Genomic DNA, 22954 nt, shown 5'->3' on the forward strand with positions numbered 1-22954 from the left:
CCCCCCCCAACAAAAACCAACCCAACAACCTGTGGTGTTAATTTTTATTTGAATTTTAAATTTAAATACTGTGATTTCTCAGGAATAAAACACACTTTGTGACCCACAAAACATATTATGGCCTTTTAGATAGCAAGGTTATGTAATGGAGATCAGGGGTCAGCAATCTTTCAGTAGCAACAGACAGAGGTCAATCAAAGGTGGGCCGTTGCTTGGGGCATGGCTATGGCCTCATGCCCCCGAAGCTCCGCACCGCTGAACGCCCCACTGATTCTTCCCCGCTGAATGGCATTGCATGCCGCTAATTCCCCCCTTTGCCAAATGCTGCCCATTGCTTCTCTTGCCAACTGCCATCAGCATCCTGACTTCAGAGGCCACATAGACTCTCGATTCAAGCTACAGGTTGCCAACCCCTGCTTAGATGTTTGGGAAACTCTTCCCTTGCTACTCATTTCTCTGGAAGTGCCTTTTTCGGGAAAATTTCACCTGATGCTTGTTCCCTAAACCTTCTTTCCCCAGTGTAACAACAAGTTCAGTTCTTACTTTCTTTGCATTAAATGTATTTGTTTCCCCCCAATGATTTTACCATCTAGTAACAGTTTTCCAGGCTGTTTTCACAAGAGATTGTGTATCCATTTACCACTCTGCCTCTTAAAGAGTATGGGGAATGTCCCCTAATATTACCCCTGACACAGCCCATTTTCTCAGCACAGCATCAGAGTCAGAGGAAGCAGAACCGGTTTTCCCTCCCTCTGCTCTTTCCTTTGTTCACAGGAACACAACGTTGCCCAGAAACGCTGCAGTAAGAGGATTAGGGTTAGTCTGACAGTCTGTAACCTTTCTCCATGCATTTCCTCTTGCTCTCCCTTTTCAGTCTCTCTCTCATCTCTTGCTTCCCGCTTGGAGGCTTGCGCACTATTTCATCCCTGAAGGATTTGCTTTCCCATGACAAATGGGATTGGGTCTGTATGTAAAAGCAGGAACTCTGGGACTTGGAAAAGCCCTGAACACATCCTCCGCAAAATCCCTAAATTCTCTCAATTACCTGCAGTCTCTAGCTTGGAAGCCAATGCCGGCAGAGCTAAGGTCTACTGTCAGGGGCTAATTCCAGCCACCAGAGAAAGTCCCCCCACCTCAGATGAATACAAAGGGAAGTTTAATAAAAGTCTCATTCTTACACAGACCACACCAAGGAAGAGGCAACTGCTTCGCTCCAGCTTCCGGGTCACTACAGAGGCAACCATTGCGTGTCTGACCCAGAAAGCTCCACCCCCGATAAGCCAAGCACACAGAGAAAAGCTGCAGTGATTGCAATGATGCAGGAAATATGGAAGAAACAGATTTGTTTGGTAATATCAAACAGCTAGTCCAATAAAAGACATTATCAGACAAATCTTGATTCTCACTGAGAAAGAGTCAGTCACCCTCTGTTCCTTTAGTAATATAACAAGCAGGCATATTTGCCAAGGAGTGAGATCAGTATTAGACACTTTCTCTACAATTTCTCCCAGTGTAGCATGCAGGTAACTCCCCTAGGTTAGCATTCTCTCCTCCTTCCTCCCCCCATAATCACCCATGAATATGCATCTCTGCTCCCCTTCCTCCATTCTCACGTGATATTTGTCCTGTTTTACAAACACATTTGCAATTAATTTGGAAGCCAACAAAACTTTGGCAATATGGTGCCAGTCTTAGCCTACTCTAATTGTTTCTGTAGCTAGCTCAGTAGTCCACAGCCCTCTAGCATACTTTAGGCATTATGTAGGCTGGGATCTAGAAGATAATTCATTAGCACTTGAGTAGACAAAGGCAGGTGCTTTGTGTAACACATTAGCCGATACCTTCCAAATCTTAGGAAACATTCAAACACTGACGTGGAGGCGTGGTTGCAGAATTGCAGGCATAATTAGCAGTAAAGGAATGGTGGCACAGGCTTCAGCAGCAGCTAACAAACAGGTGTTTTCCCTGGATTCACGGTTGGTTTATACTCTCATTTCAATCTCATACCACCATGTTTTCACAACTGCTAAATGGTATCTGAACGTGTGTTGTGGTGTATTCTCCTCACATGCATTACAGATAAGCAAATCATCAATTTGACTGCATAACACAATGCTAGTCCCAAATGACTGTTTATCTGTAGATTGGATAAATGTATAATCCCTTTAAAAGCAAAACATATTTCAGCCCCATTGTTTGCGTTGGAGCTTGATTGTAGTCTGGTTAACTGTATATTGATAATAACTGTAAATACCTACTTCATAACTAAATATACTTCTTTTATTTGCAAGACACAGTGAAGTGAAAACAGCTGTCAAAGGCTTGCTTAACACAAAACCCCAATATAGACGAGCACTAGCACAGAATAGGTTTCTCAACAGCTGAGTAGACACGAGTTGTAATTCTGCCTATTTGTCACTTCACAGCCTGTTTCTTGTTAGCACCCTGTTTTGGGAAAACATATATATTAGGAAAACAACTTAGCAAGCATATGCTTAATTAAGTACATTCCTGAAAAAAGCAACTTGAATTAATGCCTAGAAGGTTTTTTTTGCTCTCTGCTTCATTGGTCTCAAAGTAATTTTCTTTCTTTAGATAGGGAAGAAATGTATCCTAAGTGTCTAGGTGTTTGCAAAAACATAAAACACTAGAAAAACAGAGCAGGAAAGGATCCCAGAAGTTCACCTAGTCCCCTGCTTTAGGCATGATGAATCCAGTCTAAACCATCCCAGACAAATGTTTCTCTAACATGAGCTTTCTAACTTCCTATGACAGAGATTCCACAGCCTCTCTAGGTAATTTGTTTTAATGTTTAACTACCCGTATACTGGTATTTAGAAAGTTCTTACTAGTATCTAACTAAAATCTCCTTTGTTGCAATTTCAAGTTATGTCTTGTCCTGCCTGTTAATGCCAGACCATTGATCATTATCATCTTTATAAAAACGTCTTTAAATTTGGAGATCATCATCAAATCTGTCCCCCAATTTTCTCTTTTCTAGAGTAAACAAGCCCAATTCTCCAAACTTTTTTCATTTTGTATATTCTAGAGCTCTAATAATTTTTGTTGTTTTCCTCCGGATTCTTTCCAATTTGTCTACCTTTTTTCTTGAAATGCAATGCTGGACACAGCACTGAAGATCTGGACCCACCAGCACTAATTAGAGTGGAATATCTAGGTCCAAACCCTCTCTGGGTGTGGGGTTAGATTCTGTAAGTTAGGTCCTCTGGCTTCCTAAATTAATACTCTAGTTGCTCAACTATTGGGGAAAAAGATGGCAAGTGCCTCGCTCATGTTTTGTGGTTAGTAATTATGTCCAGTTTGCATACATACCTAGTTTTCCACGTTCCCAGGAACCAAATTCTAACCTGTGTATAAGTGGCATTCTTAATCAAAATACTATGAAATCTGGACACTTTGACAAATGGGAAAGACCAGAATGTCACCCTAGATGTCTTACCTTGGGTTATACAAAGCATGTAACAGCCAGATGCGATACATGTATTCTTTGCATGCATCATTGCTGGTCTGTCCAACTTCTAAACAATGGAGGACCATATACTGTGTAAGCTGCAGATCCCTGGGCCACGCACTGCAAGGGCTGCAGACCTCCAGGGTTCTTCCCAATGCATGAGCAGCTTGGCTGTTTTCCATTATATGTGCAAACTAGTCAGCCCAGTTTCCTTACCACAAGTGCAGCCCAGCTCCCATCCAACCCAATGCAAACAACACAAGACTTGCTCATGGGTCATACATGCACAGCTCCTGTCTTGTGGCATTGGCAGCCCAGATTTTCCTGATGAAGATACAGCACCTTCTAGCTGCCCAGCCTCCCACAAGCAGATAGGAAGCAGAACCTGTAAGAGGGAGGTGGAGCCTGGACACTCCAGCCACCTAAGCTACTGGAGCAGTGAAGGCAGCAGCAGCTGGGCAAGAGCCTGGGCAGCCCGGCAGCGTTGGATTGTTTGTGCAAGGGTCTGTCCATGAAACATGTTTCTACTTTGAACATTCATATCTTCTTTAAAATGGACTTCCTCTTTTGTTCTTGCCAGGCCCTCTCCACTTCCTTCATCTCATCCTCTACTCCACTTGAAATTGTACTTGTTGCTCCAGCATTTCCCTGATTTTCTAAAGGACTGTTGAATCAGATGGATTCACTAAATATTCTGCCTACTTGTATCATGTCCGGCATATGTGACCAACCAAGTGTGTCAGCCAACTCTAGTGCTCACCTTGGAAATTGTATCTCTGCCCAACAGTATTGGACGTACCACTAGGACAGCTTGTTCTAAATCCTGCTTCACCTTTCTGTGCTTAAATGACACTTACATATCCACATAACTGCAATTTTAGGCACTTATGCTCAGTTTAGATTCTGTAACTGTGTTTACATGTGCGCTTAACTGCAGAGTAGACTAATTAACTGCACAGTAAAGCATCACCATCTATGCATGCAATGCTGTTAGTCTGCTGTAAGTTAACGCAGACGTAAGATAATACTGTCAGTGACAGGACTATCTTATGGCAGGTTAATTAACTGCAATTAAACACACATGTAGATGCTGACCATGGGCATAAATTGCACCCATGGGCCCAGCCAGCAGTGGGCCAGACTCCTGCCTACTGCCTAGCCACATGGCTCTGCACTTTCAGCAGCCTCATGCCCTAGCCAGCCTCTGCACCGCCAGTCAGAGCCCAGGACTGACACCCATCCTCTCCCAGTTGCTGCTGTCCCAGGCTTACCTGTGCCTGAGAATGGTTTACTCTGGCTCAAACTGTTCCAGAGTTTATTGCTTTGTGTTAATTCCACGTGTAGATGCATCCAGTTTGTACTTGTGATGGGACAGAACTGCTCAGGTATGCATACACCTGCCTGAAGTGAAATGGTGGTGAAAGAAAAAAAGCACCATTTTATAGGCCCAGGGATTAGGGCACTTGCCCAGGTTTCAGGCCTTCCTCACCCAGAGAGGGATTTGATCCTGTACTTCATGCTTCCAACAAAGTGTTTTGAAACACCACGCCACAGGCTACACCTTACCTGAAGCACCCCTGCCCTCCTCTTAAAGCTGGCTCACTGAATGCACTATTACAGACTGACTATAGGCATACTAGTGGAGCCCCTCTACACCAGGTACTACAGCCAAGAGCTCTTACCCACTGGATATGGTTTACATGAGTGTGTAGCTGGCAAATGTAGCTGACTGTCCCTACAACAGATCTGTTTCACAAAGTATGCTACTGCAGATACTGAGTTTCATACAGGTTTTCGGTGTTGACGCCTGGGCTGCGTGGTTCACATCTAGATGAGAATATGTCTCTGAAGATTTACTCTTAGGTACTTTTTTCCAAATATTGGAACAATCTGAATATGTGAGAATATCAGCTTTCATTAAAAAAAATGAAAGCTTTATACCTTTGTGTTGGCAAAGAAAAACTTCAGAGTGCGACTTCAGTGCACCCAAAGGCTCAGAAACCCAATTCAAAGAGAAAGTATCATATTTGTTTAATCTCCCAATTTTTGAGCCCAACTCATTGATTTTGATCTGCTTCAGTTGGTAATACTGATAATTTATCTTTACAATTCTGTCTGGGATTTAGGTGTCTAAATCCTATTGAATGTTAGGTTCTTAATTCTCTTAAGTGCTTTTAAAAATCTTCTTTTGCTTCTCTTCTCCTTAGTTCACTGGTAACTGAAAAAGAAATGTTGTAGAAGACACTGTCACATTGGTAACAGTCAATTTTTCTTCCTGTCCTTTCCTCTGAAAGCATCCAAGACACTGTGCTGTTGGGATAACTAAGTTCTAATTTATTACTACTCATCAAAAAAAAAAAGAATAAAAAAAAGTGAGCCATCATAACAAGTCAATGCACAAAAAGTCCAATCCAGTACATTGCATTTCAAAAAACAAACAAGCACGTTGCTGGTCACAAGCAGTAAAACAACATTTCCAAGCTGATCTGAAAGTACAGGCAACTGGAGAGAAAGACAGTGGGAGCCAGTTACAAAAGCAAATGAATAGATACTAGAAAATATATAAATCTCATTTAAATTGTAATTAAGTAATTGCTGTCTAATATCATAGCATTAACCACTCATCTTCCAGCCACTGCTTTCACGCAAGGGTCAGGTTCCACCATCTTCAATTCCAGCTGAGGCTTTTATCCCCTCAGGGTTGTCCCTGGAGATGCGGGAGTACAGCAGAGGCAGTCTGTGTTTAAGGTTCTGCCATCCCCACCCAGGTCACTGTGATAGATGAGGGGCCTGGAAGAGCACCAGGCTTTTCTTTTCCCTCTGACCTTGTCAAAGAGTATCAGCCTGGCTGAAGTTACTTGTCTCCCCAGGTCCCTTCTCGAACAATGCAAAGACCCACGTCCAAGAGGGTACGACCTGAAACAGGACTGGGACTGGCACGACGTATATTTCTGATCCTAGGGGACATTAACACAAATGGAAGTCATCCCTGTGTGCTGTTCCCTTTAGAATCAAGGCAGATGACTCTTGGAGGAGAAACTGAGCTCTCTGTCACGAAAGATTGCAATACAGGCCCCCAGCTGTGCTGTGGAGCTTGGAAGTGCCTTGGCCAAATTGTTTGCCCTAGTAATCTTCTTCAGCAACAAGTTCTACATACCACACTAAAATTTTCTCCATGAATAGACTTGTGCTTTCATGGGCATTACTCATGCAACAAGGTCTCACCTCCATGTCCTCTTCCCTTATGTTATTTCTATCCTGAAATGCCCGATTCCCCACATTTCCTGTGCTGGATGGGCTGGTCCCCGTAGGTCCCTTGTAACTCTGCTCTAGGAGTTTCTTGTTTTACCTTCTGTCTTTGAGTTACTGCTAAGGGGACTCTCTCAAGTATGGCCTGAAAAGGAGACAGGACAAAGGGGAAGAAAATGGAACTGGGAGGTAGGAAGGAGAGTGGGGCTGGGATGAGGAGAGGGAAAATGACTTAGGAGCAGCTTCTTAACCTTTTCCCCTCCTACTATATAACCTCCCAACATCTTCCACCATTTCCCCTCAGCCCATCCATATATTCCCATCATCATACACTTGATCCTATCTCTACCCCCACTATTCCTTCACTCTTCTCACTCCAGCTCCCATATTCTCCATCCCCAAACACTTGATTTCCCATTTTCAGCTCCCTCCACCTTCCATCCACATCCCCCTCTTTATAAGGCAATGGTTTTCCCTTTGGTCCAGTGAGACCATAAAGAGACTGCCAGGTGTCTTAGAAGAATGCGGGTGGCAGGAGGTTGCAAGGCAATCAGTCATCCTCCTCTGCATCACTCCAGAAACAGGCAACTGGAATAGGAGAAACAGGGGCCAGTGTCACTCAGATCCCTTGAGAAAGTGGAACAGGGAACCCAGATAAGTCACCTGCTTCCAGGATCCAAAGGAAGCAGAGGGCAGTGTACCTCTATTCCCTTCCTCGAAGTGCAGGGAGGGGCAGCACTGGTTGTCAAACACGGGAAGAGGACCTTCAACCTAGGGGAAGATAAGTGTCAGCTTGTTCTCTGTCTCTCTACCTGGATGGCAGCAGCTGGGGCTGTAGCAATGAGGACGAGCTGATCAAAGTGTCTCCTCCTCTGCCTGGTGTTGTCGCCCTGGACCCCAGAGACAGGCAGCCAGATACTGATACCCATTTCAGCCAGCCCTCACCAGGGCATCTACAGCGTTCGTCTCCAGTGCAGAGTCTCTGTTTGTATCAAGGTGTCAGCTCTGATCAAAGCTTTTCTCCACAGTCAGGGTGTTTATAAGACTTTCTGTCCAAAGCATTTTCTCTGTGTCACAAGGTCCAAATTCCACTCACAGTTAGCAATCATACAAGGGTTTCCTCTCTTGTGTGGAATCTCTCCTGTGCCATACGTTTTTTCCCCACAGCCAGGGCACTTACAGGGTCTGTTTATTATATGCTGAGCAGGTATAATATGCTCAGTGCTCTACAGAACACAGAAGATGACATGGTCCCTGCTCCAAGGAGCTTACAACCTAAGAGGCAAAGAGAAGACAACAGATCAGATACACAAAGCGGAGAGAGCGAGGAAATTTGCTCCTGGATCTAGGACCTGCTTGAGGCATAAGCACCAGGGACCATCTAAAGTGGTGCCTATACCTCAGCCAGGCCCTTGGTCTAGAAGCAAATTCCCCCCTGTTGGCTAGTAGCTGGAGCATCACAGAGCAGTGCAATGTTTGTTATTAATAAGTAAATAGTCAAGCTTCTGCTGGCAGCAGACTAACACAGATGCACTTTGCAGAAAAAGCAAGTCCCAAGCAAGGAACTGAGGGAGGGGAGAGGGCACAAGCCTGCTCCACCAGCATAGGGAGACGTCCCAGGTGTAGCATTCATTCTTTGCATCGTTATCAAACATCTGGCCAAATCCACTGGGGTGGTGAGCAGCTGTATATCCATAAGGTTTTCAGTACTGCCCATCACTGTGATATCGTTGTGCTGCCATGGGTGCTGCAGGTGACTGGTACTACTCCAAAACTGGCCCAGCCTGCATGAAATCTAAGCTAGGGGGCCATCCCTCTTCCCTCTGGACATATACGGGACTGTACCTCAAACAGTTACCTATCAGCCAAATGCTCCGCTAACTTCATTGGCTTAGCTCGAGTTAAGTCACAGAAGCTCTGCCAGTTTTCATCAGCTGAGGATCTGGTTCCAAATCTTTATTGCCCGCCCCACTGTGACTATGAATGCAAGTAAGGATAAAGCAACAGTAGCTACCCGTAGTATTGGGTCTGCCAGATCCTTATCCTGCCAATACAAATGATGCAAGTGAGTAGGCTTGTTGAAGTTGTTAGTCTTGATTCTCAACTGTATTGTCATCAGCTTTACAAGCGGTGTAACTCCCCCTGTCCTCAGCAGTTACTGCTGATTGACGCCGAGGCAAGTACAAGACAATTTGCCCCAGGGACTCAAATGGGATTACTCCTGATTTACGCTGGGGTCCGTGAGAGGGACTCAGCCCCAGTGTTTCCCAATTTTTCAATACTCGTATTTACTCTTACTTGCACAGGGGGCAGCAGACCCCAATCCTGCAAACATTTAGGCATATGAGTAGCTTTACTCACATGATGTTCCAAATTAACTTAAATGGGGTGACCCAGGTGACTATAGATGCACTTTCTGTCCCAATATCCAGGCTCCTTGCAGGCAGAGCAGGTGAAATCCATGCCTGCCTGCCACATGGGTTCCTTGCAGCTTCTGTTCCAACCTGTGCTAGAACAGAAGGTGGCCCTTCTGTGGTGGGTCCATGACGCCTTCCTTGGGCTTCCCACAATGATCAGGGGTACCATGTAACCCCGTGTTTGCTCACTGGGCTCTCTGTCCTCCATTAGTGGCTGGACCACGTGGACGTTTACAAGTCTGCTATAGCCACTGAACTATCAGAGTCAGGTCTTTTAGCTCAGGCAGCAGAGGCTCAGGTTCTTATATCCAAAGGTCCAGGGTGCAATTCCCACTGTCGACATGTCACCCAGAGGCGCCACGTAACAGTTACACTTCAGCATGTTTGCTCAGCATTGTGGCCTCATGCTTGGGGCTTTCCACGACGGGGGAGAATTTAACCCCGCATGCATCGGCGTTTGCAAAGTCAGGGCCATTTCAGCACCTGCACCTGCCATAGGTTTCACTAGACACTCAGCCCTCTCCAGATCTGGCCCCTACAGAAGGAAGTAGTCATAAAAGGGTGCCACTCCAGAATCTAATGACTGGGCTCTTCCAGATTTCCTTTCTTTAATGCTGCATTCAGCCGATACTGGGTTGCCTTGAGGACTCTCAGATTCTCACCTGATTCCTGTTATTCTTTTTCCTTTCATCCTTTTCACATTGCCAATACATTTTCGTTGTTTCTTTATGGCGATTTGAATTGCTTCCTATAATATTCTGTATTACTTCTAAAATTTATTTTATTCCTTCTCTGGTTTTCTTAACTGTTGCCTTGTTTCTATTTCTTGTAATACTTTTCAGTTAACTTTCCTTTTGTCTTTTTTTTTAACTTTTACAATTTCCATTTTTTTGGTATTTTCCTCTATTTTCTTCTATAAAATTTTCATATTTTTATTTTTATTTTAATGCTTCTTTTATCCACATTTTAACACCTTTGTTTACTTTAATTGTTAACCCCTTTCAATTACTTTCCTTACTATTTTAATCCTTCCCATTGTCTTTTAATTTTTTTTACCCATTTCCAAATTCAACCCTTTCCTTTTTACTCAACTATTTAGCCTCTTGGTTTCTATTTTTAATTATTTGTTTTTGATACTCTTCTAAAAAGGCTTTCAACCCTTTATTTTCTATGGCATTTAAATTTTTAGTATTTTTATCTAAACCTTTCATTTTTGTCTGTTTTTTTCCACAAAGTCTTAACTCCTCAGTATTTTTTAAAATTATTATTGGGTTTATTCATTTAGGGTTGATCCTGCAAACATTAACTCACATGATTAACAAGATGCATTGTGAATTCACCCTCTAATTACAGTGGAACTATTCAAGGTAGCAAAGTTAAACACATGCTTAAGTGTCTGCAGGATGGGAGCTTGAGTGTTTTGTCTTGTTTCTTATTTAATTTTTATCCACTACTTCAGCTTTCCCCTCCTCATCCTCCCTATTATAGCTTCCAGTAAGGGGCATAATGGAAATACTGGGACAGCCCCTCAGCTGGTGTTAGTTCCGTCGATGCAAGTTTGCACTAGCTGAGACTCTGGCCCAATAGCTGAAGGTCTCATTTGGCATGATTAGACAGAGGGATATAGGCAGAGCAGATGGAGCAAAGGGGTGTGAAGTGAAGATCAGAGCTGCAGGTTGGAGCAGCCTTGTGCAGAGCCTTGCAAGGGAGGACAAGGGACCCAGTTCAGCAAAGCACTTCACATATGGAAGTCAATGTTGAAACAGGATGGATTGTTGGATCAGGGTCAAGAAGCCTAGTACTGATGCAGAAGAAGGAGGGAGTATATTTGAAACAGAGAGTAAGAAAAATGCATGGACTAAAGGAACATGAGGTAGGAGTCAGGAGGTTGGCGGTGGACTGTTCAGGTTAAGTTATGGCCAGAACATGGGCCAAGGAACAGTGAAAAAGAAAGGATGGGCTCCAGAGGTGCTGGAGGAGGAAGAGCTGATGAGATCTGGGGACAGCACAGTTGGGGTAGGGGAGAAAGTTGACTGGGATTGTTTCGAGAAAAGAATGGCAGCCAGGAAGAGAATGGGCTTTCCATCAAACATGGAGAAGGCAGGAAAGACGGATGAAGTAGGAGAGACATGGGGTAGACAAAAAGACAGACAAGAAAGCAAAGAAAATTTTGATGAGCATTAAAAGGCAGTGCCCAGTGAGGGGCTTTCCATAGGGCTGAAAAAACTCTTCACTGTGAAAATACTTGTTTTTATTTTAACTCTCATTTCTGTGCGTGTGTTATTCTTGAACCAATCCTGACCCTTACATGCTCACGTGGTATAAATTAACATCACCCCACTATTAACTTCCATTAAACATCACTAATTTATACCAGCTGAAAACTTGGCCTAATGATTTATGTAAGTTGTTCTGTTGATGTTTACAATGGTCTGTCATCTGTTTTTTGCCAACCTTATAATTTGACTGTTCATTACTTTTTTGTGTGTGCTTTGGAGTAGTCACCAGGTCATGTGGTGCTGTTTCTGCTTCCTGGGTAGATTACTAAAACTTTTGTAAATGGATAAAATAGATTACAAATAATGAATATTACATGCTGCAGTGCAAATTTTTTAATATATACTTGTGTGAAAATTTGTGGCAACATCTTGGATTTGTGAACATTTTCATAAACAGCTCCAACTGTACATAAATAAAGCTGGCCAAAACATTGTTTTAAAATATGTGGTAGTGTTGGAGTGATGCTGTAGCCACAATGGTCCAGGAAATATGTAAGAGGCAAGGATTTTTGTGGGTGATATTTTTTACTGTATCAACTACATGGCTGGGATAGATTTAGAAAAGCTTTCAAATGCATGGCATTTCTCTTCAAGTAGCTGCATTCAAAAGCTTGTCAAAATCTATCCCAACCATATAGGTGGCCCAATAAAAGATGCCATTCACAAAATCCTTACCTCTCATTTAAAAAAATATGAGCTTTTCAAAAACATTTTGTTCTATTGTTTAAACAAAGCTTTTCCCTATATTTCTTTTTTTCAGAATGTTAATAACTTTTTATTTTTGAAGAATCGTAATTTTGGAAAATGATGTTAAGGACATAAGAAGTGCCATATGGGGTCAGACCAATGGTCCAAGTAGTCCAGTATTCTGTCTTTGACAGTAGCAGTGGATGCTATAGACTGGGAAAGCACTGAACTGGATATATCTAGAGTGATCTATCCCCTGTTCAGTACCCCCTCCCAACATCCACCCTCACTGGATGCCAGAGAAAACATCTCCAACTGTTCTGTTCAATAGCCATTAATAGATCTATCAACCATAAATTTGTTTAGTCCCATTTTGAACCTGCTGGTGCTCTGCCACCTCCTGTGGCAATGAATTCCACAAGTTAACTATCCTTTGCATTTAAAAAAACACTTTCTCTTGTTAGTTTTAAAACTGTCTCCTACTAATTTCCCCTACTTCTAGTATTCTGGGATTTGATGAACAACAGTTCCCTGTTCACTTGGTTCACACTTTCCATGATTTTACCTCTACCATATCCCTTCCTCTGCCTTCTCCTTTCCAAACTGAAGAGTCCTAGCCTTTTTAGTCAATCCGTGTATGGTATCTGTTCCGTTTCTTTGATCATTTTGGTTACCCTTCTCTGCATCTTTTCAAATTCTACTACATCTTTTGAGATGTATAGAACAGAATTGCACAAAGTACTCAAGATGTGGGCACACTGAATTTTTAATTGTTTTTTTAAATTTTAAAACAATAACGTTGATCGTGTTAGGTTTTTTATTTTTCAATAATTCAGTCCTAGGACTAATCAAAATTGATGAATAAAACAGAATCATAGAAAATTGAGGTTGGAAGGGACCTCATGAGGTCATCTAGTCCAGGGTTTCTCAACCTTTTAAGTAGCAAGTACCCCCTAACTTCTGAAAATTTTAATAAGTACCCCAACACTCAATTTTCCAGGGGATTTTATATTTACAGACTAATATGTGCCATATGTTGGAAGAAGGGCTGTGTATATAAGGCCGTGATATGACAGATGTCTGATCTGTTGCGGGTAGGGTTGCCACCCTTTATACCAGGGGTGCACAACTCAAGTATGTACCTGGGCTAGAGGTGATGTTGGCCAAAGGTAGGAGGGCTGAACCCAGTGCTGTACAAAGCGTGGCACACCAAATTATTACTGGGGAATTTAAAGTAATAATTTTTTGCCATAGTTTTGAGAGGAGGAAGGAGCAAGAGAGAGAAAGGAAAAGAAGGCGAGAGAGAGAGAGAGAGAAAGTGTTGGGGTACCTGTGTACCCTGTCTGGGTCTCACGTACCCCCAGGGGTACGCGTACCACAGGTTGAGAAACTATGATCTAGTCCAAACTCCTGCTCAAAGCAGGACTGTCCCCAACTATACCGTTCTACCTAAGGCTTTGTCTAGCCAGGTCTGAAAAACCTCCAAGGATGGAGATTCCACCACCTCTCTGGGTAACCTGTTCCAGTGCTTTACTAGCAAAAAGCAAGTGAAAACGTAAAAAATACACAAAAAAACTAACTAAAAGGCTCAAGTTTATGCAAAGGTTCTGTTAAAAAAAAAATTAAAAGGAAAATGGTTTCACAAATATGTTAATTTTTTAAACAGAACATTTTTGTCAAAAATATTTTCATTAAAAATACCTGATAGCTTTCTGAACATAAGAAATGCCACTTACAAGCTCAGTATCCTGATTCACACAATGGGAGTGTGTGGATGCTGAGTGAACAGGGCATGTTCATAGGCAGACAAGGTTCCTTGGGTGAATTTGATATCTTTTATTAGACCAACCCAAACAGTTGGAGAAAAGTTATTAAGCAAGCTTTCGGGTTCAAAAACCCTTTGTCAGGCTAAGGAAGTTTCAGCAGTTAGTGTGTGCTCTTCCTGGATGGAACCTAAACCCAGGGCATGTTCAGAATCTTCTGCTCTCTGATCTTTTCCAAATTCAGAGGTTTAGGAAGTTCTTATTCAGAGCCTGCACCTTTGTGCGCCATGTCCAATACCTACCAATGGGCCTTTTCTCCAAGAATGTATCCAGTCCCCTTTTGGACTGGGTTAATCTATACACCATCGTGTGGCAATGAGTTCCACAAGTCAATTCCCCACTGTGTGAAAAATAGCTTCCTTTTGTTAATTTTAAACCTACTACCTAATAGTTTATTTTTATATCCTCTAGTTCCCATACTTTGAGAGATCATATATAATAAATCCCTTTTTACTTTCTCTGCCCCATTTAATATTTTGGAGACATCTATCATGTCCCCCCTCAAGCATCTCTCTTCTAGGCTAATAAATCCTAGCCTACTTAGTATCTCCTCACATGGAACCCACTCCATAGCCCTGACCATCCATGATGATCATCCTTTTTGAGGTGTGGGGACCAGAATTGAACAACAACAACATCAACAATAATAATAGGCACAACATAGAACAATATGATGTAACATGTGCGAGAAGACTAGAACTTTGGCCCTCTTACGTATGAAAATGTTCACAAATCACTTTCAATGTTATCGATCTCACTTGAGGCAATAATCAGCAAGAAGAGATTGGAACTCCATGGTACCTAAACTGAGGATGGATGGATGGACAAGCAGCCAGAATTTGGCCAGGAAGATGGCATACCAAAATGAAGAGGAGATTAACCTGAAGTGAAGGAAACATATCAACAGGGGACTCTCTAGAAATGCCCTGAAGCATAAGAATATAAGCCAGGGCATGATGATATAGATAAGAAATAACTCAAGGGTGAATGTCTCAGTGGAACTGAAGACCAGAAAGGTTAATAAAATGAAAAAGCTGCTGAGAGCTTGACATAGATTGGAAAGCATGGGATAAATGTCAGGGTGGGAGGAAAGAGGTGAGGTGACATGGCAACTGGTGAATGGGAACTTGCAGTCCAAGAAGGGTCAGAAAGGTTGCTGGCTGCAGGTCAAGGAAGAATCAGGGAAACTGGTTCAGCACTGCAATTTCAATAAGGATGTTGGGGAGAGGAATCAAGATGCGTTAGTGCAGGAGGGGACCGCCAGCACAGAGCCTGGAGACACCAAAGATGAGAGAGAGGCCAGGTGCATTCTAGGGCAGAAGGAATCAAAAAGAAGTGGATGATGTGAACTTCAAAGAATGGGGAACAGAGAGAGCAGGGGAGTAGGACACCAAGTGTACAGTGCTGGGAGGGGGAAGGGTAAGAAGAAGGGAAAGAGAGGGCAGTGGCAGACAGGAGGGAAGAGGCAGGCCATTCAGGAATAGGGAAGAGTGATAGAGGCAAGATGTAGGAGGAAAGAGGAGGGCCCAGGGGGAAGCAATGGGGATCTGTTAGTTTATCAGGGATGAGGCCTGGGCTCCAGAGGGAGTGGGAGAAGGGAAGGAAGGGTGAGGGAAGGCACGAGATGGGAAGGACAGGGCCCAGGGCAGATCCAGTGGGGTGGTGGAGAGGGATGGGATGGGGAGGGGTGAGGGGGAGGAGGGGAAGGAGGGCAGGGATGGGATGGGGGCTGAAGAGGCACCCAGTGGAGAGGAGAAAGAGGTGGCAGCAGAGGAGAAGGCTGAGGAGGCCTGGAGGGGGTTGCTGGCACTGGATTTGGCAGTGGAGAGGAGCGAGGGCTTGTCCCCAGCATGCGTGCGCTGATGCCGGTTAAGGTGGGAGCTGCGGCTGAAGCACTTCCCGCACTCAGGGCACTTGTAGGGCTTCTCCCCAGTGTGGACGCGCTGGTGGATGGTCAGCTCTGAGCGCTGGATGAAGCTCTTCCCGCAGTCAGTGCACTGGTAGGGCTTCTCGCCCAGGTGGATGCGCTGGTGCTTGATGAGGTTGGAGCTGACACTGAAGCACTTCCCACAGACATTGCACTTGTACGGCTTCTCCCCAGTGTGCATGCGCCGATGCTTGGTCAGGTCCGACTTCTGGATGAAGCCTTTGCCACAATCAGGACACTTGTAGGGCTTCTCGCCCAGGTGCGTGCGCTGGTGTTTGATGAGGTTGGAGCGGACACTGAAGCTCTTCCCGCAGTCCCCGCACTTGTAGGGTTTCTCGCCAGTGTGCATGCGCCGGTGCTTCACCAGCGCTGAGTTCTGCCCAAAGCTCTTCCCACACTCGGGGCATGTGTAAGGCTTCTCACCGGTCTGAGTGCCTTGGTGCTTGACATTCTCTGCCCGGTAGGTGAAGCTCTTCCCGCACTCTGTGCACTTGTGGGTCCTTTCTGTTGCGGGGGGGGGCCTGGCTCGGGAGCTCCACAGGAAGCTCTTCCCACAGTCAGTGCACTTGCAGGGGCGCTCCCCAGTCAGCAGCCGACGACGCTTAGCACTGGCCAAGAAGCTCTTTCCACAGTCAGTGCACTGGCAGGGCTGCTCTGAGCCCAGGTGCACCCGCTGGTGCCGCTCCAAGTGCGAGCTCTGGGAGAAACTCTTGCCACAGTCCTCACAGCGGAAAGGCTTCTCTCCCATGTGGATACGCCGGTGTCGGTCCAAATGGGAACTCCAGGCAAAGCTCTTGCCGCAATCACTGCACTGGTAGGGCTTGCCAGCTGCATGGCTGCGCTGGTGCTGCAGCAATGAGGCGCTCAGCCCAAAGCTCTTGCCGCACTGGTCACATTTGTAGGGCTTCTCAGTGGCATGCACACGCTGGTGCTTGGCCAGTGTCGCACTCTTGTTGAAACCCCGACCGCATTCAGAACACTGGTAGGGTTTCTCTGTTCCTGTTCCTACCCCGCGCTGGGGTCTAGCACCATCTGTGCCACGGGGAGCGAAGCAGCGTCCACAGTCAGTGCACTTGCAGGCCTTCTCCCCACCTGTGTGGGTGCGACGGTGCCGGTCCAGGTGCGAGCTCCAGCTGAAGCTCTTCCCACACTCAGGGCAGGTGTACGGCTTTTCACCCGTATGGATGCGCCGGTGCCGCTCCAGGTGCGAGTTCCAGTTGAAACCTTTGCCACACTCATCACACTTGTAGGGCTTCTCCTCCAGGTGCAGCTTCTGGTGCTTGACCAGGCTGGTGCTGGTGCTGAAGCTCTTGCCACAGATGTTGCACTGGCAGGGCTTGACGCTGCCAGCATGGACACGCTGGTGCTGGATGAAGGCTGAGCCGACACTGAAGCTCTTGCCACAGTCAGCGCACTTGTACGGCTTGTCCCCAGCATGCCGGCGCTGATGAGTGATGAGGGTGGAGCTGAGCCGGAAGCATTTGCCACACTCGTTGCACTTGTAGGGCTTTTCTGTGCTGCGCAGCCGTTTGTTGAAGGAAGAGCCAAAGCCCAGGCTCTTGCCACAGTCATGGCAACGATTATGCCCCAGCAGACTCCGCTGGTGAAACTTTTTAAAGCCGCGGTGGGCAGATTTGTTCTGTTTCTTACCAGGGGGTTTCTTTGGCTGCCCTTCTGACTTGACTGGGCTCTCAGTGGACTTCACACCATCAGTACTCTGGGGGGTGCTTCCCTTGGATTTGCCCGGCAATGTCCCTTGGGCTTCCACCTTCTCAAGGTCTCTCTGCTGAGCATCTTCCTCTTCATTTTCACTCACCATCCCATCATCTGCTGGAACAACGAGAGAATCCAGTAACTCCCTGGGTCTGGGAAAGGAAACTTTGGAGAAGGGAATTGGAGAGTGTCTGTCACATATTCAAAAACCCATCAATAAGACTGAAAAATCAGGAGCTGGCTTTACCAGACTGCTCCACAGATCCCAAACCGCCCCACTGGGAATCTCCACCCACCACTTCGCCCTCTCTTAGAGACTCAGGTCTTGCTTTGGTGACCAGTAATGTGCATGGCTATAAGCGCAGATCAGATTTTTATACCCTTATTCAGGCCAAGGAGTACCTTATGTTGCAAACAATCCCATTGACTTCATATGAAATATTAATATATTTAGAGACAAAAGGAATCATTATGACCACAACTGGGCAAATAATTTGTTTTGGTTTGGTGGTTGAACTGAAAAAAACATTGCTTTGGGCTGATCTCAAATTAAAGTTTCAGTTTACTTGCTGAAATCAAATCCCAAGAAAGTTTTCATTATAGGTCAAACAAATGTTTTGTTCAATCAAAAATAGAGGGCTTTGTTTCCCTTCTGTATTTAAAAAAAAAATCACTTTAGCTTAATATGGTTCTGAAAAGTCATTTTAAAATGAAAAATCAGAGCCTTTCACCTAGAACATGTTGAAGTGAAATGTTTCAGTTTTTCAGAAAACCTTTTCCTCTTTTTGACCCATCTTTGTGATTAGTGAAACTGCATTTTTTGGCAAATGAACCATTTACTTGAAAAACTTTGCCCAGTTCTAGTTATTATGATCTAGCTTCATCCCTTCTTGAACAAAACAAGCCAAAGCAACACCCAGTTACCCCCTTGCAGGGCCCAAGAACAAATGGAGTGGGGTCTCTCAAATGCATGTTTATCAAAATCAATCCCTAAATAATATCTCCCAACAGGTCCCCATTTTGTCTTTGACTGTCCAAATTTTTTTCTTAGCAATGCATAAGATTTTATCTATGAAAGTGTAGACATTATGGAGTTGGACTAAAATAAGTCTTATTACTCCCAGGTAGCAGTCCCTCCATTGTTAAATTTACAATCAGTTTGTCTTTTTAACAGGAAAATTCTACAGGAAGGGACTGTTGTAAAAGAGACTGGAATGACAGACAATTTCCAGTCTGCTGAAATCTTCCCCTTTTTATTGTTTTCCATCCAGCCTTACTGGTGCAGTGTGATTTTGTTGTCCACAAACCTGAGACATTTTCCAAAAATTTCAAAAAGGAGCCAGTTTAGGTCTTTTCCTCTCAGTAAGTGCTTACTCAAAGCAATGAACTATTTCAGGAATCCACTAATTGTTAAAGGGTATTAACCTGAAATGTATGAAAGGAAAAGGTTTTATTTTTTTGAGTTACAAGATGGATCAAAATAAGTCTTATTAATAGGACATTGGTTGCAATCTGACATGTAAAAAAACTGTTACTTCTTCATAATAAAACACACAACGGCACAGCCGGGATTAAAACTGTTTTCTCAGTTCTAAAATAAAAACCAAACCCAGAGGCTGCTAATGCTTGAGCTGGAGAAGTTTACAGAAATATGGTATGCTTAGAAGTTGAACCCAGCCAATAGTGAGTAATATTCTCACACATATTTTGAAGTTGAAACCAGCCAATAGTGAGTAATATTCTCACACATACATATCAACCTCAATCTTGCAAACACATGCTTCCTGCTGTAATGAAGAACAGGTATAACAGTTTGCAGGGTCACGTCCACAGCTGTAACATGGCTTTCACTGAAGTTAATGGCAAAATATCACCAGTAACTTTAATGAGAATGAGACGGGAACTCAAATTGATGACAACCAAAATCATTCGTTATTGCGAGGCAGTGATTTGGTGCAAAGAGCATGTTACCTGAAGTCAGGACTCCTGTGGTCTATTTCTAGGTCTGTGACCCTGGTGCAAGTCACTTGATCTGTTTGCCCTCCCATCCTTTGTCTACTCACGCTGTCAAGGTATGTCTACGCTGGAGATGGCAATGTAGCCTAGAGACCCCTGAAAAAGCTTGGATGCTGGAAGTAATCTGCAGCAAAACTCAGCACAGACTAATTCACCATACCAAGTAGGCTAAATTAGCCTGTGCTGAGCTGTTCACTGCTCTAGCTGAACTGCTTCTGGTAATCAGGCTAAATCAGGAATGTCTATGTTACATGGCAGCATGCAGCATTGACATACCTTACATTCCCGAAGTAGAGAGCGTCTCTTACTCTGCGTATGTGCAGTTCCCAGCACATTGGGGTCTCAAACTCAGAAGTAAAGCAGATTGTGCTCTCATTACTCACCAGCGTAGAGAACCAGTTAGCCCCCAAATTAGTTGAAACGTGCCACTAACTGGCTTTGGTTTCACAGCAGCCTCAGGGATAGCTATTATCATAATTGACTAAATTGGATGTCAAACATTATCCCTACAGAGCAAAATCCACCCATTTTAAGAAAGAAGCATGTCACTGGTATGCTGCATGGGAGGGATCGCTAGGTTTTGCTGACCCCCTGCATAGGGGCAGATAAGGTTCTCAAAATGGAAAAGGAGAAGCAATCAGCACAATGACAGCCACTGCTAGGGTGTCCCATCTGCACTGCAATAAAGAAGCAGGCTGAACTGGTGAGAGAGAGAACCAGGTGCCAGCTGAGACCTCTGGCAAGGATGACACATTGTAGCTGCCATGGTTACCACTGAGCATTCACTGCCTTCTGAGAGCGCACACACCAACCACATCACTGAGCATTTGCAAATTCAATTAGGGGTGTAGTGCAAGCAGAGTTTGAGAGGCAGGATTATAAATGGCACAGAGACCAAGCTAAGCCTCCAGTACCATCCACACACAGAGGAATACTATTTTGGGGAGGCCGGGGAGATACCATGACCACCAAGGTAGTTTTCCTACTGGCTGGGAAAAACCACAAGCATGGCAGGGAGTAGTACCCTGACCGAGGTAATGCATAGTTAGCTTCTCACTTTCACTCCCAGTGGGAAGATCTTAGCTATACCCTGACTTTATGGACATGGGAGACTCCTTCCTAGCTTGCTCCTGTGGCCATATGGCTGAAGGCAAGTGAAACTCGGGGGCATCTGAACCCCAAGCCTCCGGGCTTGGGTCTGCACACAGGATGCCCGCCAAAGGACTTGGAAGAATCTGAAACCCCAAGCAGGGGTGGAGAAGCAGGACCACATACGGTTCTTGAATGACTCATGGATTTGGAATTGATTTGGCTGATTTGACTTGGGACATGAGAAATTTTCCTAAAAAAAAAAAAAATCCAAAACTATTTTGGTGAGAAGAGAAAGTAGTGGAACTAGAGAAAAAAAGTGTGACGGGGAAACAGGCTGGCCTTGAAGTTAAGGCAAAGTCCTAGCCTTTAAGAAATCTGGGATTGATTGCCACCTCTACCACACAGATGCTTTGTGTCCCTGGGCAAATTACTATATCAATTGGCCATCGCTTCCTCTTCTGTGAAAAGCAGATAATCAGCCTGTCTGAGTATTTTGTCTATTTATATTGTAAGCCGTTCAGGTCAGGGAATGTATTTGTGCGGTACCCAGCACAATGAGGCTATGATCTTGGTTAGAACTTCTAGGTGCTAGTGAGATACAAATAGATTTGAATCATGATGGATGTACTGAAAAAGCTATAGTGATAATAAAAGTCAAAGTACATACAAAATTAAGAATGGAAAATATAGCCAAAAAGGAGAAAGGCATGCTTGCATTGGCATGGATAAGGTCCAGTAAATGGAGACAAAAAATGATCCATGCTGCATCTTGCCAAAGTGAGATCAAAGGTTATGATTCGATTTAGAAGAAAAACTCACAGGAAAAAGTGTTTTGTGGGTACAGACTGGACTGAGAAGATGGACAAGGGACAGAAACCAGCAGTGTAGCTTGGGGGTGGGGAAGGGGAGGGAGTGAATGGGGCAGCTGCCCTGTGCACCAAGCTGCCTTTGCAGAGGGGTGCAAAAATAGCTGTGACTGCAGCAGTGGCTGGTTGCACCACTGCCATGGGCACTGCAGCAGACAGCATTGCACAGGGCATCACATGGCTGCTTGGGGCGCAGATCTGCCCAACAAAGCCTCTGGCAGAAAACTCCTTTGGAAGAGGGGCTTTAGTCAGGTGAGTTAGGTCAGCCAGTCACACATGCATTTCATTTTAGCGAGGGATACAGGAAAGCAAACAAGCAGCTCAGTGAGAAGGATGTGAATGCTTGTACACACCCTTCCACCAAACTTAACTATGAACAAAGGAGAAATAACAGCTTGTAGAAACACCATGTCAGATCTTCAGCTGGTGTAAACTGGCATGGAGCCATCTGTCTTCATATTCAAGTTTGGATTCAGCAGAACTATAGTGATATGTACCAGTTGGGGATCTGGCACATCAATGCCATTATTTGCAGATGTGTTTTCAGGTGAGGGAGTGTGTTCAGGCCCCACTGAAAGCTAAGAAAGAGGTATTTATGATGCTAAGGAATATTCATTTCTAGGTGAGTCATGTTACTATACTAGGTTATTTTAAGAGTTATTTCAGCCTTGAGCACTTTTGAGGAATCTGGGTGAAGAAGATGCTGTGATTCAGTGGGAAACTGTGAGAAAATTTTAGAGCATATGTGTCAGCTGAATGAAGCTACACATATTCCAAAACAAACACTTCATTTTGCATATTGATGACCTTGCAAAATGGCACACACTGCCTAGCACATATGTGAAAACATCACATACTAAAGAATAAGAAGGAACAGCTTCCCAAAAGCAGTAGCAGGGGCAAGAAAAAGTAACAAGTGTGAATAGGAAGCTGGAAAAGTTTATGAAAGGGATGATGACACCGCTGCCTGCAGTGACTCAAGGTACCCCTTCCCATCCTATATTCCTAACTCTCTGACATAGCCAAGTGTCTAGGGGTATCAAAAAAATGAGATGTTTCATGGCAATCAGCGAGAAAGCATGCAATCATGAAATTGGAAACTATTGCAATGCTTGTGCACAAAAGTGTAGAACATATGCTGCATGTTCAACCTTCACTTAAGGCACTTCTTGATTTTGCACAGCTTCATGCTACAACAGTAATGTGATTAGTAGAAACAGACTTGACGTGGATCATGTTCTTGTGCCACTGTTTTTTCAGATGCAATCAGTTTACAATTCATGATACCATTATCATGGCACCAAAGTGTACCAGATGAATTCTGAGCACTGTTATGCTGGGTGCTGTACAAACATCTAGTAAGAGACTTGCCCCCAAAAGCTTAGTTTAATACACAACACAAACATGTGCAAA

At 44.3% G+C, this 22954-nt stretch overlaps 2 protein-coding genes across 11 annotated transcripts in view; both read right to left on the reverse strand.

Moving 5' to 3' along the window:
* Nucleotides 1-1284, reverse strand: part of LOC102383766 (butyrophilin subfamily 1 member A1-like) — a 22162-nt gene extending 20878 nt beyond the window's left edge. For both annotated transcript variants that reach the window (XM_025195284.1, XM_006038747.3), the window contains exon 1: nucleotides 1179-1284. The gene's annotated coding sequence lies outside the window, so the exon portion shown is untranslated. The remainder of the gene's footprint in view (nucleotides 1-1178) is intronic.
* A 3387-nt stretch (nucleotides 1285-4671) lies between these two features.
* The window catches only part of LOC102384008 (zinc finger protein 271-like), a 38447-nt gene continuing 20164 nt past the window's right edge, over nucleotides 4672-22954 (reverse strand). For 3 of the 9 annotated variants that reach the window (XM_025195276.1, XM_025195277.1, XM_025195278.1), the window contains exon 4: nucleotides 13306-17732. In XM_025195276.1, coding sequence (XP_025051061.1) covers nucleotides 15478-17732 — 2255 coding nt within the window. In that variant the 3' untranslated portion in view covers nucleotides 13306-15477. Of the gene's footprint in view, nucleotides 7997-13305; nucleotides 17733-22954 lie in introns of those variants that run through there. The other 6 variants (XM_025195281.1, XM_006038748.3, XM_025195280.1 and 3 more) reach the window with 4 other exon arrangements.

Source organism: Alligator sinensis, unplaced genomic scaffold, assembly GCF_000455745.1.
Source record: "Alligator sinensis unplaced genomic scaffold, ASM45574v1 scaffold1483_1, whole genome shotgun sequence".
NCBI lineage: Eukaryota > Metazoa > Chordata > Crocodylia > Alligatoridae > Alligator > Alligator sinensis.